Below are 14,281 nucleotides of genomic sequence, written 5' to 3' on the forward strand. Positions count from 1 at the left end.
CAAATATAGCGCCTTATATTAGAGCGCTATACTTAACTGGGAAAACAGCTGTTAAGGTATAGCGCCTTAAGCTTGGGCGTTATATATATATTTTGGTTCCCATTTTTTTCCCACACATTTTGATTCTTTGAGTCCAAAACAATCACATTTTGGTTCCCCACTCCTCTTATTCTTTCCCGTTCGTCTTTTCAGCCCCTCACTGCTGCATTGATAGTAGGACAACAAATGATTCAGGGTGTGTTTGGTACAAAGAAAAATATTTTTCATGAAAAATATTTTCCTAGAAAATGTTTTCATGGAAAATGAGTGGTTTTATCACTTATTTTTCCTTGCTTGGTTGGCGAGTGGAAAACGTTTTTCAGAAAATATTTTCTAGTATTTGTTTAGAGAGTGAAAAATATTTTTTTATGCTACTCTCCTTACCTCCTTCCCCCAAGTCCACATGTTTCCTTGCTCTTCCACCCTCCCTAAATACCAATATTTTCAGGACTCTATTTTCTTCAAGAATTTAATTATTCTTTTAAATATTCATACAAACCCAAAGGAACTAATGTGCTGCTTTACTTTTTTACGCAAAATAATGTTGAAATTTTTACTCCATAACTAAAAAGAAAATAGTCTTTTTTTTTAGTTGAAAAAGAAAGTACTCTTAACATGAAAATAAAGTACTCATTTTATTGAAATAAAATTTTTTTTTTTCTATATCATGAAAAGAAAATACTCATTTTGTTGAAATGAAAAAAAAATACCTTTTCTAAATCATCAAAAGAAAATACTCTTTTTGTTGAAATAATAGAAAATACTTTTTCTACATCATGAAAAATACTCTTTTTGTTGAAATGAAAGAAAATACTTTTTACTACATCATTTTCATCATTTGTTGAAATGAAAGAAATTATTTTTTCTACATCACGAAAAGAAAGTACTTTTTTGTTAAAATAAAAAAACTTTTTTTATATCGCGAAAAGAAAATACTGAAATGAAAAAAATACTCTATCTATAACATGACAAACAAATACTATTAATAATATTTCTATTTAGGGTGGGGTGTGGGGTAGGGTGGAGGTGGGGTGGGATGAGATGTGGGGGTGGGTTGGTGGGGATGGGAAAAAGGAGGAAGGTTGGAAAAGAATTTTGGAAAATATTTTCCCTTCTCTTAATAGAGAAAATATTTTCCTCCAATAGAAGAAAAATCAATTGATGAGAAAAATGTTTTTCAAAACATTTAAACCAACCAAACATGAGAAAATTGAAAAACATTTTCCCTTCGTACCAAACACACCCTTTGTCTCTTGTTTTTTTCTTTTGAAAGGTCATTTTTAATTTAGTTGGTTTGTTAAGGAATATAACATTCACATGAAATTCAACATTGTTAAAAGAATGTTTAGCTAATAATTTTTTCTAATTAATAAAACGACAAAGCTAGTCTCTAATAGCAAACGAACTTTTAATTTGCTTAAAAGTAAACACGCACTTTAATTGTACATTCCGTATTAATTTTTAATACATTACATCAAATATCCAACAATAAATAATTCATGCATCACTAATCAAAATGGTGTTAAACTTGCATAACTTATCTGACTCCGAACAATATTAAGTAGTGTAAAACAATTTCAATGGAGCATGGAATTGCAAGTTATGGATAGAGTTATCCATTCAAACTTAGGGTGAAGCGCATCCAAATTTTGCAAAATTTCGAATACTAACAATTCAACATCCAATTTCAATTTTACTTTTTTGTTTCACCAAAACTTTCCTATTATGGATACCAAGTAGAAGATGGGTTTTCCTTTCATGTCGTTAATTAAAGAAGGTGAAAGCATTATTTACTTTTTTGCAACAATTTTCAGAATTGAACTCTAATTGTCACGACCCAATTTCACCTATAGGTCGTGATGGCGCCCAACACTACAGTTAGGCAAGCCAACTAATAAGTCAAACGCACATTGATTAAACTTTTATTTCAAGAAAATAATAAAATACCAACTTCTACCAATGTGTGTGTGCCAAGACCCGGTGTCACAAGTGCATGAGCATCTAGTAGATTATACAAAACTCCAAATACTGTCTGAAATGAAATAGACAGAATATAAATATAAGAAGAGACACTGGTAGCTATAGAACGGCTTAGAAAGGCAGCTCACCACTATGCCTCGGGATGACGTGGGTATGTGATGATAGGTCCTCCACTAGTACCTGTCTCAAATCCTGCACAAAAAGTGCAGCAAGTGTAGTATGAGTACGTAAACAACGTGTACCCAGTAAGTATCAAGCCTAATCTCGAAGTGGTAGAGACGAGATGGCCGACTTTGACACTCACTATGGGTCAATAATAATAACTGAAATAAAACTAGGATATTTAAATCAGCATGATTTACAAAATTTACAATAATTTATTTAATCAGCAGAAATAATCAAATTCCTTCAAATGTAAAAATTCTCAATATATATTAATTAAAGCTCATTTACAGGAGTAACAATTAATTCCTTAACAAGCAAGAATAATAATTCATTAAATTCCAAGGATTTTTCAATTTATTAACTAGCTTCACAAGTTGAAATAAATTATTAAAGTATCGTGTAATTATTATTATTAAGCACGATTTCTGCCGAGGACGTACGACCCGATCCAGAGTGTCGTGTACACTGTCGAGGGACGTGCGGCGCGATCCATAGATGTATCTATCCTGCCGAGGCGTTCGGCCCGCTCCACAAGAAAGGAGGACATTTTCTTATGTGCCTCCGGAAGGAGAGTATATTCATTATAAGATGAATCTGGGAGGAGAACAATTTCTTTTAACAATTAATTGATTTAAATAGACAATCAAGCCTATGAGACTTTCATCCTTTAATATCTTTATCTAACAATTCACAATATATTCATATAGATATCAATTAATATAAATAAATCAAAGAATACAATTTATACAAGTAAGGCATGCTTTGAGTCCTAAACTACGAGGACTTTAGCATTAATAGTAGCTACGCACGGACTCTCGTCACCTCATGCGTACGTAGCCCCCCACAATTAGCAACAATTATTTAATTTTAATCACCTATGAGGTAATTTCCCCCTCACAAGATTAGACAAGAGACTTACCTCGTCTTGCTCTAATTTAATCCACAATTTTGCCTTTTCCACGATTATCCAACTCTGTCTGGCTCGAATCTAGCCAAAATAATTCGATACAATCACTAAAAATTATAGGAAATAAATTCTATAAGGAAATACTACATTTTTAATAAAAATCCCGAAATTAATTAAAAATTCGCCTGCGGGGCCCACATCTCGGAAACCGGTAAAAGTTATGAAATCCGATAACCCATTCAATTACGAGTCCAATCATACCATTTTCACTCAAATCCAACTCAGAATCGATACCGAAATCTCAAAATTTCGTTTTTATGAAATTTCTAAACTTTTTCAAATCTCAAATCTCAAAATACTAATTAAATTGTGAAAAAATAATGATACACTTGTATATGTAGACCAAATCCGAGTTAGAATCACTTATCCCAATATTTTTCTATTGAAAATCTGTCAAAAGTCGCCTCTGCTCAAGCTCAAGTTCGCCAAAAATGGCAAATGGGACGAATGTCCTCTTTTTATAAAACTGCCCAGCAGCCTTCGGAACTGGTCCTCGAACTGGGCCTCGATCGCGGCTTCGATCACAGGCTCGAGCCTGGACCTCGGTCATGGCCTCGATCAGGGCATCGAACATGTGCCTTCGATCAGGGCATCGAGGTTGTGCCTTCGATCAGGGCATCGAGCATGGGCCTTCGATCAGGGCATCGAGGTTGGCCTTCGATCATGGCATTGAGCTTGGGTCTCGATCCTGGCCCTCGAGCCTTACCTTCGATCATGCCCTCGAGCCTTGCCTTCGATCGAGGCTTCGATACTGAGCCTCGTCCCTGGCTTCGACTAAGGCCTCGATCGTGGGCTCGATACCTGAGCTCGATATCTGGGCTCGATCACAACCCAGAATGTCCAACAGAAGAGGAAAAATTGCAGCAGCTTTTTAACTCAAATTTTTGATCCGTTAACCATCCAAAACTCACTCGAGGCCCTCGGGACCTCAACCAAATATACCAACAAGTCCTAAAACATCATACGAACTTAGTCGAACCTCTAAATTACATCAAACAACGCTAAAACCATGAATCATACCCCAATTCAAGCTTAATGAAACTAAGAGTTTTCAACTTCTACATTCAATGTCGGAACCTATCAAATCAACTCCGATTGACCTCAAATTTTACACACAAGTCATAAATTACATAACGGAGCTATGAAAATTTTCGGAACTGGATTCTGACTTCGGTATCAAAAAGTCAACTCATCGGTCAAACTTCCAAACTTAAATTCTTGTTTTTAGCCATTTCAAGCCTAATTTAACTACGGACTTTCAAATAAAATTTCGAACACGCTCCTAAGTCCAAAATAACTATACGGAGCTGTTGGAATCATCAAAATTCTATTCCGGGGTCGTTTTCACAAAGAGTTGACCGAAGTCAAACTTAGCACTTTAAGGCCAACTTAAGGAACCAAGTGTTCCGGTTTCACCTCAAACACTTCCAAATCCCGAACCAACCATCCCCGCAAGTCATAAATCATTACAAGCACCTACATAAAGTTTTATTTTAGGGAACATGGTTCTAAAAGTTAAAAATGACCGGTTAGGTCATTACACTAATCACAGAAGCTATAAGAAGTAATTAAGTTTTTATTTGATTAGCAATAATTATCCTTACCTTTTTGTGTTAGTGACTTGAAATAGTAATATGTTCCGTAATTTGTAGATGAGAACATTAACAATTTAACATGCTAAGCTCTTTTGAATTGAAGACAATTATGAGCCATATATTTCCTTTACCCTGAAACAAGGGCAATTGCGAACTTAGAAATGATGCTAGCCAAAAATGAGAAGGAACTGAGGCGATTTTGTAATTATTATTTACTCCTTAGAGAGTGAAAGGACAACGATCCGAATTCTGATAACGTAAACTTCAAGTGAAGGAAACACCAGAATAGCTGTGCCTGTGTGTGTGTGTGTGTGAGAGTTTGCATTTAACTTAAGCCCCACAACTCGTGACTCGTGATCTTTATTAAAAACCCTAAAACGCCAAAAAGAAGAGAAAAATTAAAACTCCTAACCCCCTGAAAAGTCTTTCAGATTGGTCCCCAATTTACCCCCTAAATAACTCTTCTTGCCATTCAACTTTCTCTCTCCTTTCAACAAATCGTCCCTCTGATCCTCTCTCTCTACATTTTTAGCTGCAAGCTTTCTCAACAATGCCGGTTTCGTGAAGCTGTCTCACTATTTCTCTATCTACCTTTTTTCCTTGCATAGAATTTATTTCAAAATACTTGTTTTATTTCTATTTAAGTTTTGGTATTTTTGGTGCTTGTGTGTTCAAATATAGGAAAAATATGAAATGCAGCTTCATTTTGAGCTAAGTTTTTGTTGGAAATGGCGGAGTAGTGAACCCTAGCTTCCGATCTGTGGCTCTAGCTTTTGATTTTGAGAAGACAGAAGGCTACTTTTACGAGGCTTTTCAGTTTCTAGTTTTGCAGAAAAAAGAAGAAAAAATAAACTAGGGTTTTTAAGAGGGGGAATTTGTGGTTTTCCACGTTAATGATGGATTTGAGGGTTTAGGATTTTATTTTTTGAAAATGAATAGAAGTTTTAGGGCGGAAGAGTCAGCGTTGAGGCAGAGACAACAACAACAAATGGGGAGTCTGAGGAGCTCGGGAATGAAGGAGAAGGACGAGGAGCTAACGTTGTTTCTCGAAATGCGAAGAAGGGAAAAGGAAAGAAGTGATCTTCTTCTTCAGAACTCTGATGAATTTGATGCTCCTCTTGGTAACAAATTTTTCTTTTCCTGTTTTCATCGTTATTTCTTTTAATGAAAGATCCTGATTTCTTTTTTATTACTCTGTTCTGTTCCAATTTATGTGATACTCTCTCCTTTTTAGTCTGTCCAAAGAAGAATGACATCTTTACTTTATACTTAACTTAATGAGATGATTTATATTTTAGATCACAAGTTTAATAAGTTTTTCTTTCTTAGACTCAGCGTAAAATAGGACGGAGGAAGTACTATATTGCCTTTTGCATATTTAGGATGGGTGGATTTGTGGATCATTTATGATTTTGTTGACTTAGTGAGATGACTTATATTCATTTTTTATATAGTTAAGGCACACAGTTTTTTGCTTAAGATGGTGATTTGTGAGATAGGTTGAAATTAGTAGTGTTTTCTATTAGTATTTGCTTCATAAGATAAAGTCATGGCTATATGGGGATATTGTTAAGTTATTATACTTTCCTTGCAGGTGCAACAAGAGGTAGTTCTCCTATTTTTGACATTGCATCAGAAACTCCGGTGCGGAAGACTGGTGCTGATGATTTCCTCAATGCTGACAATGATAAAAATGACTATGACTGGTAATTTGTGTCTCCTGTGTTGTTTCCGGATCATGTGATAGTTGTGACTGTTTTTGTTCCTTTGGTTGTATATTTTAGCTGGTTAGATTGTTTTCCAGTGTTACAAGTTCCTACGTTGTTTATCCAGCGAAATTTTTGGGTCATGTCACCTAAATTTCATCCTTTTTGGGGAAAAAAATTTAAATCAACATGTGAATGCGTCCCTTTCTTGTCATGCAATAAAAACCTCTAGCAAATGCGAAATACACTTGCCCAAGTTATCTTCTGTAGACAGACTTATTGAAGTTAACAGACAATTGGAAATGTCAATGACTGGAAGCAAATAACAGACATAAAAAAAAAAAATAACAGACATAAAAGTCACAGAATGTTAGAAAATGAAGGGACGCAAAGAAGTAGGATAAGAAATATAGTACAATAATATATGTATAGTTGTATTTAGTTAGTCTTAATCTATGAGGAAAGGAACCACTAAGAACAACTCAAGCGTATAAAGACATATATAATCAATTAGGTAGGTTCCAATATGATAAACATGAATTTAACCTATTCCCCAGAAAAGGATAAACAATGGATTTAAGCCAGCTTCAGGATATAGCTTAAAAGACATCTAATGTAGTTAAACTACTAATAAGAAAATAAATTGTTAATGTCTTAATCTTGTGTAATGTATTTTCTACCTTTTTTTTCGATTAGGTATTTGTTGAATGAATCTTCCCTTATCACTAGTTTCTTTTACTAGAAGGGCCTATTAATCTGTTAAGAAGTTCTGTTGAGTATCCTGAAGAAAGCAGCATATTAGGAAGTGTCCCATCGATTCCAACAGATTTACAGGACTCTCTAAATTTAGAGAACTTCAAAAATATAGGATTAGGTGTTTAGTCACATTGAATATATATACACAACTTAAGATTTGGTGTCTGTTGATCAAGAAAAAAAAAAGAACTTAAGATTTGGTATCTATGCTTTCCTAGGAAGTTCCTCAGATATGTGAACTAAACATGAAGTCTCATTACAAGATGAGAATAGACGAACTTATGACTATTCACATTTAAATTCAGTGGTCAATTATAAAGTAGAAAAACCAAGTGCTGTGATTACAATAGCTGCGCTTCAATTCCAAATTAGTTGGATCTATGAATCCACTATAACAATTCTGCTCAGTCGTGTCCTATTCGTACCGCTAATCAATAATTTGTCCTAGACAAATAAGGAATTCTCTAAATGTAGGAGTGATCTACGTCTGGCACCTCTTTCGACAATGTCATGCAATCTATAACAAAACTTAAGCGATTTTTATCAACTATTGGGCCTAATAAAGGCTGACGTTTATTCCTACTAATTGATATCCCCTATGCGGATAATTTTCTTCCAATTGTGTTTTGTTCTGCTTTACGTGGAAATGGGATAATGTAAAATGCTTTTGAAAGGCAACTAATGAGAGGGATTACTTGCTAATATATACGCAAGGACATATTCTCTAAGGCTCGGAGTTTTTTGTTTTGTTATGATAAGGTGAATAATTTAATCAATAAAGGGAAAATCTCCCGTATACAACATAATATGATTCTGTATGAACCACAGCCAATCTCCTATACGCATTAGAGCCTCATGGGTGCACCAAAAAGAAACTAGGAATGAGAGGCTATTCCTCAGACTAACTCAAGGAGTTAGATTACTGGTAATTATTGATTTTGTGATTCCTTCTTTCTGCTCTTCGCTTAGTTACACCGGCTTATAGATGCCCATGTCCTACATGAATCTAGTTCTTTTGCTAAATTTGATGAATTCCAAGAAGTTGGAGATATTTCATGTGATAGGTCTACAATGTTATCTTTTAATAATGCCCTATTTTAACACCCATAATCGTCATGGTGACACAACATGCAGTACCATGAATATCAGAATTTTTCTTCAACAGACTCAACTATGGAAATTATTAAGGGGGATTTATCTATTGTTTAACTTGAATATGTAAAAAGTGTAGGTGGCGTGCTATATTTAGATTCATAAATCAAATAGGTATTTCTTGAATCTGCGTTATATTTGCTACATAAGTAGGATGTCTCTATGTTGCGATAACTCTTGCTCATGTTTTTTTCACTATGGGTACTTCTCTGTGCTCTATTATGAGGCGTCATTTTTTGTATTTCAGGCTTTTAACACCTCCTGGTACTCCTCTTTTTCCTTCACTTGAGATGGAGTCGCAGAAGACAGTAATGAGTCAACTTAGAACTCCTAAAGCTCGTCCTACTGCATTGAAATCTAGAGTAAGGATATATTATTCTAACTTTCCACTCCATAACATCTGATAATGAGGCATTGTGGCCAAGTATTATAGATGGGCAGTTAAGTTGTTTATTGCTTAACATTAGTTATGTTTATCTGAAAATCATGGAGTTATTTCACACCACATCCGTTAATGAAAAAGAAAATTCTATAATTAGATAAAAAGGACATGACAGGTTGTTTAACTGAATGTGCATGCACGTAGTACTGTTACCTTTCTCCCAAAAAAAAATAAAATTCACGTAGTGACTCCAGCATGTAATCAAATGCAATTAGTAATAAAATATTTGCTTTTAATATTTCACAATTTTTCCTATTCTTAATTTTTTGGAGGATATGTTTCCTTTTTGAAGGTTTTTGTAAACATGTGGAGTTACTATGTGCCCATCTCTCAATGCAGCCTCTTTTGTGAGTTTTAATAGATTTCTAGGAGCATGTAGAGATTGAAGTTAGGACTTGTCTCCGTTATTGAGTTGCATCACTTAAGCCTTAATGGTTTATGTTCCTAGGATCTACTAAAATACATAACTTTACCTGCCACTTTGCCATAAATATGCAATTTCAGGTGGAATTTGTCAAGTTTTTTCTTTCTTGCATTGTGTCTTAATCTAAGTGATTTACGTTCCAACTTATTTTTGTGGGCTAATTTTATTCAACATTTTGTTACTGTGGATATAGTTGGCAAATCCCCAGGCCGAGCCAACGTCAAGAAGCAACTTATCATCTAGACAGCCAGCTTCCTCTCCTGTATTAAATAATTCAAGTTCAGGCCTCCGGAGACCATCATCTTCAGGTGGATCAAGACCTTCAACTCCTACTGGACGACCGACTTTAAGCACAACATCTAAATCCAATTTGACCTCAGGGTCTAGACCCTCATCTACTGCAGCATCCAGACCAACGACATCCATTACAACCTCTAAAACAATGTCAACCACAACAGCATCTAGACAATCAAGGTCTGCAACACCTACTTCTCGTGCCACTTTGACAACTGCTAAAGCCACAGCACCTCCAAGATCTTCAACGCCTACTGCAAGGTCTAGTGCAAGGTCCTCAACGCCAACTACCAGGGCATCTATTCCTGGATCAAAGTCCGCATCAAGGACAGCAACTCCAACACGTCGGCCACCTTCAATGACTAGTACAACTAATACAAATGCTCCACTGGTTAGATCTTCATCTGCCTCTTCAGCTAAGTCAGCTACAGGTTCAGCCAGAAATCCTTCAGCCTCACGTCCTAGTTCTCCCACTATAAAGCCCAGACCATGGAAGCCTTCAGATATGCCAGGATTCTCCCTTGATGCACCACCCAATTTAAGGACATCATTATCTGACAGACCAATTTCTGCTACAAGGGGTAGACCTGGAGCTCCAAGTGTTAGATCTTCATCTATTGAGCCAGCTTCAAATGGAAGGATTAGACGACAATCATGCTCTCCAGCAAGAGGACGTCCTCCTAATGGTGTTACGCATAGCAGTGGAAGCTCTGTACCTATCCCTGCTATGAGTCGATTGCATGCTAAAGCTAATGACAATGTAAGCCCTGTTATGGTTGGAAGTAAGATGGTTGAAAGGGTAGTAAATATGCGGAAGCTGGCTCCTCCAAAGCAGGATGACAAACAGTCTCCACGGAGTAACTTATCTACAAAGTCTTCATCACCTGACAGCTCTGGCTTTGGAAGAACATTTTCAAAGAAATCCCTGGATATGGCTATTAGGCATATGGTATGTATACTCCTTTCATTTGTTGCTTCTATCTTCAGCGAGGTAATATACTGTAATCACTTGAATGTTTCTAACAAAATGACGGTTTGTCTATATTTTTGGCATTAAGATGATATGGAGCTCTTATGTAGATTGAGGATTTCCGAAGACTTTATAAAACATGTTATTTTGGTCTTTTGGTAGCTTTTTAAGTCTTAGAAGCTTTTCCCTCTTGGCCTGTTTGTTCATGGTTTTGCTTAATTCTAGACATTCCTCTTGGACAGGATATAAGGCGAAGCATCCCAGGTAATCTGCGCCCTCTGTTGACTAATATTCCAGCATCCTCTATGTACAGTGTGAGATCAGGGCCTAATAAAAGCAGGACAGTAAGTGTATCTGATTCTCCACTTGCTACGAGCAGTAATGCCAGTTCTGAAGTGAGTGTTAATAACAATGCCCTGTGCGTGGATGGGATTGAAGCTGATGATGATATTAACAGCGATAAAGGTGCTCGATCTCCTGCCAGTTTGCAGGGAAGGTGATGATTCTCCTTTCCTGCTGCAGGATTGAATTTCTAATTTTAGGAACAGTGAAGTATGAGAATTTTGGCACCTGAATACCATTGTTTATCAGGAGGAACCAATAGATTTAGTTCACTTGAATATGTAAAGATATATAAGCATTGGTTAGGTACTAGTTGAAGCCATGTATCATTAGTTATGTGCCGAAACCGATTTTCCGTGTTATTATTCATGAGAAATGTGATCTAGTTTCTTGTGCCATTTGCACGAGAAGATTAGAATGTCTGAACATTGTGTCTGAGCTTTAAGGGGTTTCACTTTTTACATGAAAAAAAGAAGCTTTTGCCTTTTATCGTCGCAAAATAAGGAAAAGCCTCTTTCTATGCAAAAGCTACGTTTCTGTATCTATTCAACGCGGGGCACACAATAAAGTCTGTCCTAAAGATGAATAAATGAAACTGTTGGCTAGTTCCTTGAGAGCTTGATTTGCTACTTCTGTTAACATCTCCTAGATTCCAAGAGGAGAAATATTGGGTGAATGCGACTGTGAGGCAGTGATATTAACAACCACTGTGAATTGAAACACATTATATGATGAAACAGAATTTAGCTGATTTATTTAATTCATCGAGGATGATAAAAGCTAAAAGATTTGCTTCTATGCTGAACAATATAGACTACAAAGGTATAGGAAAATAGAAAAATCATCTCAATTGCAAGCTAAAGAGCCTAATAATTTGGCTTATAAAAGAAATAGATCAAGTTTCGTGTGATAAGAGAAAACGTTAAAGTTAAAACTAAAATGATAAATTCTAACCCATGACGAGAAGCGGGAGATCCAAAACAGGAATAAAGGAAAAAGAGCAAAATACAAAAGCATAAATTGAGTTTTAAATTATCATTAGCATTTGGCACAGAATTCAAATTCAAATACTTTATAAACGACCACATAACTCACTGTCACCTAAGAATTCTACAGCAGATGCTCTGCTGTAACACTCCACTCAATCCTACTTTATCGACACCATATACAGATAGAAAGGAGAACTACATTAAGAAGTAAACGACATATGCCTCCAGTGGAGGGGAGAATTTTCCTATCAAGCAACAGCAACAGGTTCAGAGGAGGAAGCTACTGCGGTGGCAACTGGAGCAGTAGCAGAATCAGCTTTTGTAGAAGGGCCTGCTGGTGGAGAAGGCTTGAGGTGGTGAGGTGTATTATGCTTAAGCTTCAATAGTATCTGCCTCATTCTTGATAAATCAGTGGCTTTCCCAGGCTTTGGCCCATTGATCACAACGATCGATGGCTTCTTCTCGTCATCCTTTTTCCCTTTCTTCTTTTCAATTGTTGGTACTTCATTAGGAATCAGCTCCCCAATTGATTTCCAATAATTTCCAGCAGCTTCAGCATGGAACTTCTCATGACTGGCTACAAATAACTAAGACAAGATATGCAACGGAAAAAATAATGAAAATGGACCAAGATGAGTAACATGGTAATCTGGTAACTGGAAGGAATCAGAACAGAATTCAACAAGGGTAGCGGGGGAGGGGGGAGGACTTCTGTTGACATAAATCATTCAATTCCAATAAACTCAATCATTTTATAGACAGGCATAATCCAATCGCTAGTCAAAATCCCATGAACTTCATGGAGGAAAAAGTCCCACTAACAACAATCTTAATATTGATATCTCCATATGAACTAAATTTCTAACGGTAAAACTCCAATGTCCAACCAATCCTTAACAGAATTGAAAATCCAAAAACACAGATATGTTGATGGCAAAAGAGAACTCCTCATGAAAATATACAAGAACATAACGTAATAGCAAGAATTAAGAACCTCAAGATACATGAAAATAATCTTAAAGGTTGAAAAAATCAAGTATGAAAGATCAATTCTTACTTTCTCCTTCTCTCGGTTAGTAGCTTTGTTCGTTTCCACTGTGATCTCCCTCTTCCTGTAAAAATCAACTTTGAACTCATCTGCTTCATCAGAGATTTGGCTCAACACCTCTTTTTCTCTCATTTCCTTCTCCTCTAGTCGAATGGCATTAAGCCTAAGGAGATTAAACACACAAAAACAGCTACTCTTATAAATCTTAGAGTGCTGAGGTGTTCTATTAGAAGGAACAACACTTTATGCTAAGACATGAACCAACAACTACTCCAACGAAATGATAACGATCCAATACAAATAAGATTGACAAAAGACAACTGTTTGAAGCTTCCAAACATCTAAAGGATTCCATTAAATTTAAATGAGAAAAGATAAAGTAGAAAGAGATTTTTAACAACATTTCTACTTCAGATATCACCACTCAAGTACTTTGCTAAAGCAAAAACACAGTTTTTTCACGCATACTAGTCAATTAAGTATAGCACCCTAAATTTCGAGCCGAAAACATTAATGAAAAATGACAACCGCGCAAGACATTTTTACAGATTATATCACCGTCTGATTACAGTTCCAAGTCAACAAAATTTTACAGTAAACCGGTTCAAAATACCAAGAATGATACAATACCATAAATGCATCTGATCAATGAATTAAAAGCGGTAAGCATCAGTTGAAAGATTTTAACCTTGTCCACTCTCTAAGAGCGGAACCTTGCTCCGGTTGCATCTCCACCGGAGGCGGCAGAATTGCTCCATCCGATGTTGCATCCACTTCAGAAGAAAAAGAGGAGAATTCATACGGTACGTGGATCGGCTGTTCATAGGAATTCGAAGTAAAAATGGGCGAATCGTCACCGGCGGGGCCATTGACGGACTCGGACTCAGCGAAGTTGGAGAAGGAGTCAAATCTCTGGGAAGAGAGACGCGGATCGTATCCGAGGTAACCGTCGTCGAACGGCTGAGTGGAACCCGCCCGCAACTCGCCGTCCAGTTGATTGGACATCCCTTTGTGGTGTTTTGTTTTGAGAAGTACGAGGAAGTAGGGTTGTGTTTGAGAGTGTACTGTTGATTTGAGTTTGACTTTACATTACTAATAACTATACATGAAGTTCAAGATACCGTTATCTAGCCATTTTTTAATAGTATTTTTAATGCCGAACAAAAATAGTTATTTTCTTTCTGTTTTAATTTATGTGAATCTATTTTTTTTTAGTCCGTGTCAAAAAAAATAACTTCTTTTCTTATTTGGAAATAATTTACCTTTATGCAATGATTTATAGCCACACAAAATATATGTGCTTCATTCCACACCACAAGTTCAAAAGTCTTCTCTCTTTTCTTAAACTCCGTGCCCAATTAAATAGGTTCACATAAATTAAAACGGAGGGAGTATTATTTTATTAAAATTAA

The 14,281-nt window shown here is 36.1% G+C and overlaps 2 protein-coding genes across 2 annotated transcripts; one reads left to right on the top strand and one right to left on the bottom strand.

Annotated features, from left to right (window-relative positions):
* Positions 1-5,107: 5,107 nt before the first annotated feature.
* Positions 5,108-11,247, top strand: LOC107763510 (uncharacterized). Its single transcript, XM_016581996.2, has 5 exons — positions 5,108-5,867; positions 6,341-6,452; positions 8,608-8,722; positions 9,420-10,469; positions 10,733-11,247. Exons 1-5 carry the CDS (start codon positions 5,678-5,680, stop codon positions 10,988-10,990), a joined length of 1,725 nt encoding a protein of 574 aa, XP_016437482.1. The 5' UTR covers positions 5,108-5,677; the 3' UTR covers positions 10,991-11,247.
* Positions 11,248-11,838: 591 nt separating this feature from the next.
* LOC107763511 (clathrin light chain 2-like) lies at positions 11,839-13,976 on the bottom strand. The gene is made up of 3 exons (XM_016581997.2): positions 13,558-13,976; positions 12,879-13,032; positions 11,839-12,408 (listed from the first exon to the last, which is right to left on the bottom strand). Exons 1-3 carry the CDS (start codon positions 13,872-13,874, stop codon positions 12,070-12,072), a joined length of 810 nt encoding a protein of 269 aa, XP_016437483.1. The 5' UTR covers positions 13,875-13,976; the 3' UTR covers positions 11,839-12,069.
* Positions 13,977-14,281: the final 305 nt, after the last annotated feature.

Source organism: Nicotiana tabacum, chromosome 4 (assembly GCF_000715075.1).
Source record: "Nicotiana tabacum cultivar K326 chromosome 4, ASM71507v2, whole genome shotgun sequence".
Taxonomy (NCBI): Eukaryota; Viridiplantae; Streptophyta; class Magnoliopsida; order Solanales; family Solanaceae; genus Nicotiana; species Nicotiana tabacum.

Coding starts and splice junctions, on each gene's coding strand:
- LOC107763510 (XM_016581996.2), top strand. CDS start 5,678: ATGAATAGAAGTTTTAGGGCGGAAGAGTCAGCGTTGAGGCAGAGACAA. Junction 5,868..6,340: donor TGAATTTGATGCTCCTCTTG/GTAACAAATTTT, acceptor CTTTCCTTGCAG/GTGCAACAAGAGGTAGTTCT. Junction 10,470..10,732: donor ATATGGCTATTAGGCATATG/GTATGTATACTC, acceptor CCTCTTGGACAG/GATATAAGGCGAAGCATCCC.
- LOC107763511 (XM_016581997.2), bottom strand. CDS start 13,874: ATGTCCAATCAACTGGACGGCGAGTTGCGGGCGGGTTCCACTCAGCCG. Junction 13,033..13,557: donor GCTCTTAGAGAGTGGACAAG/GTTAAAATCTTT, acceptor TAATCTCCTTAG/GCTTAATGCCATTCGACTAG. Junction 12,409..12,878: donor CTAACCGAGAGAAGGAGAAA/GTAAGAATTGAT, acceptor ATCTTGTCTTAG/TTATTTGTAGCCAGTCATGA.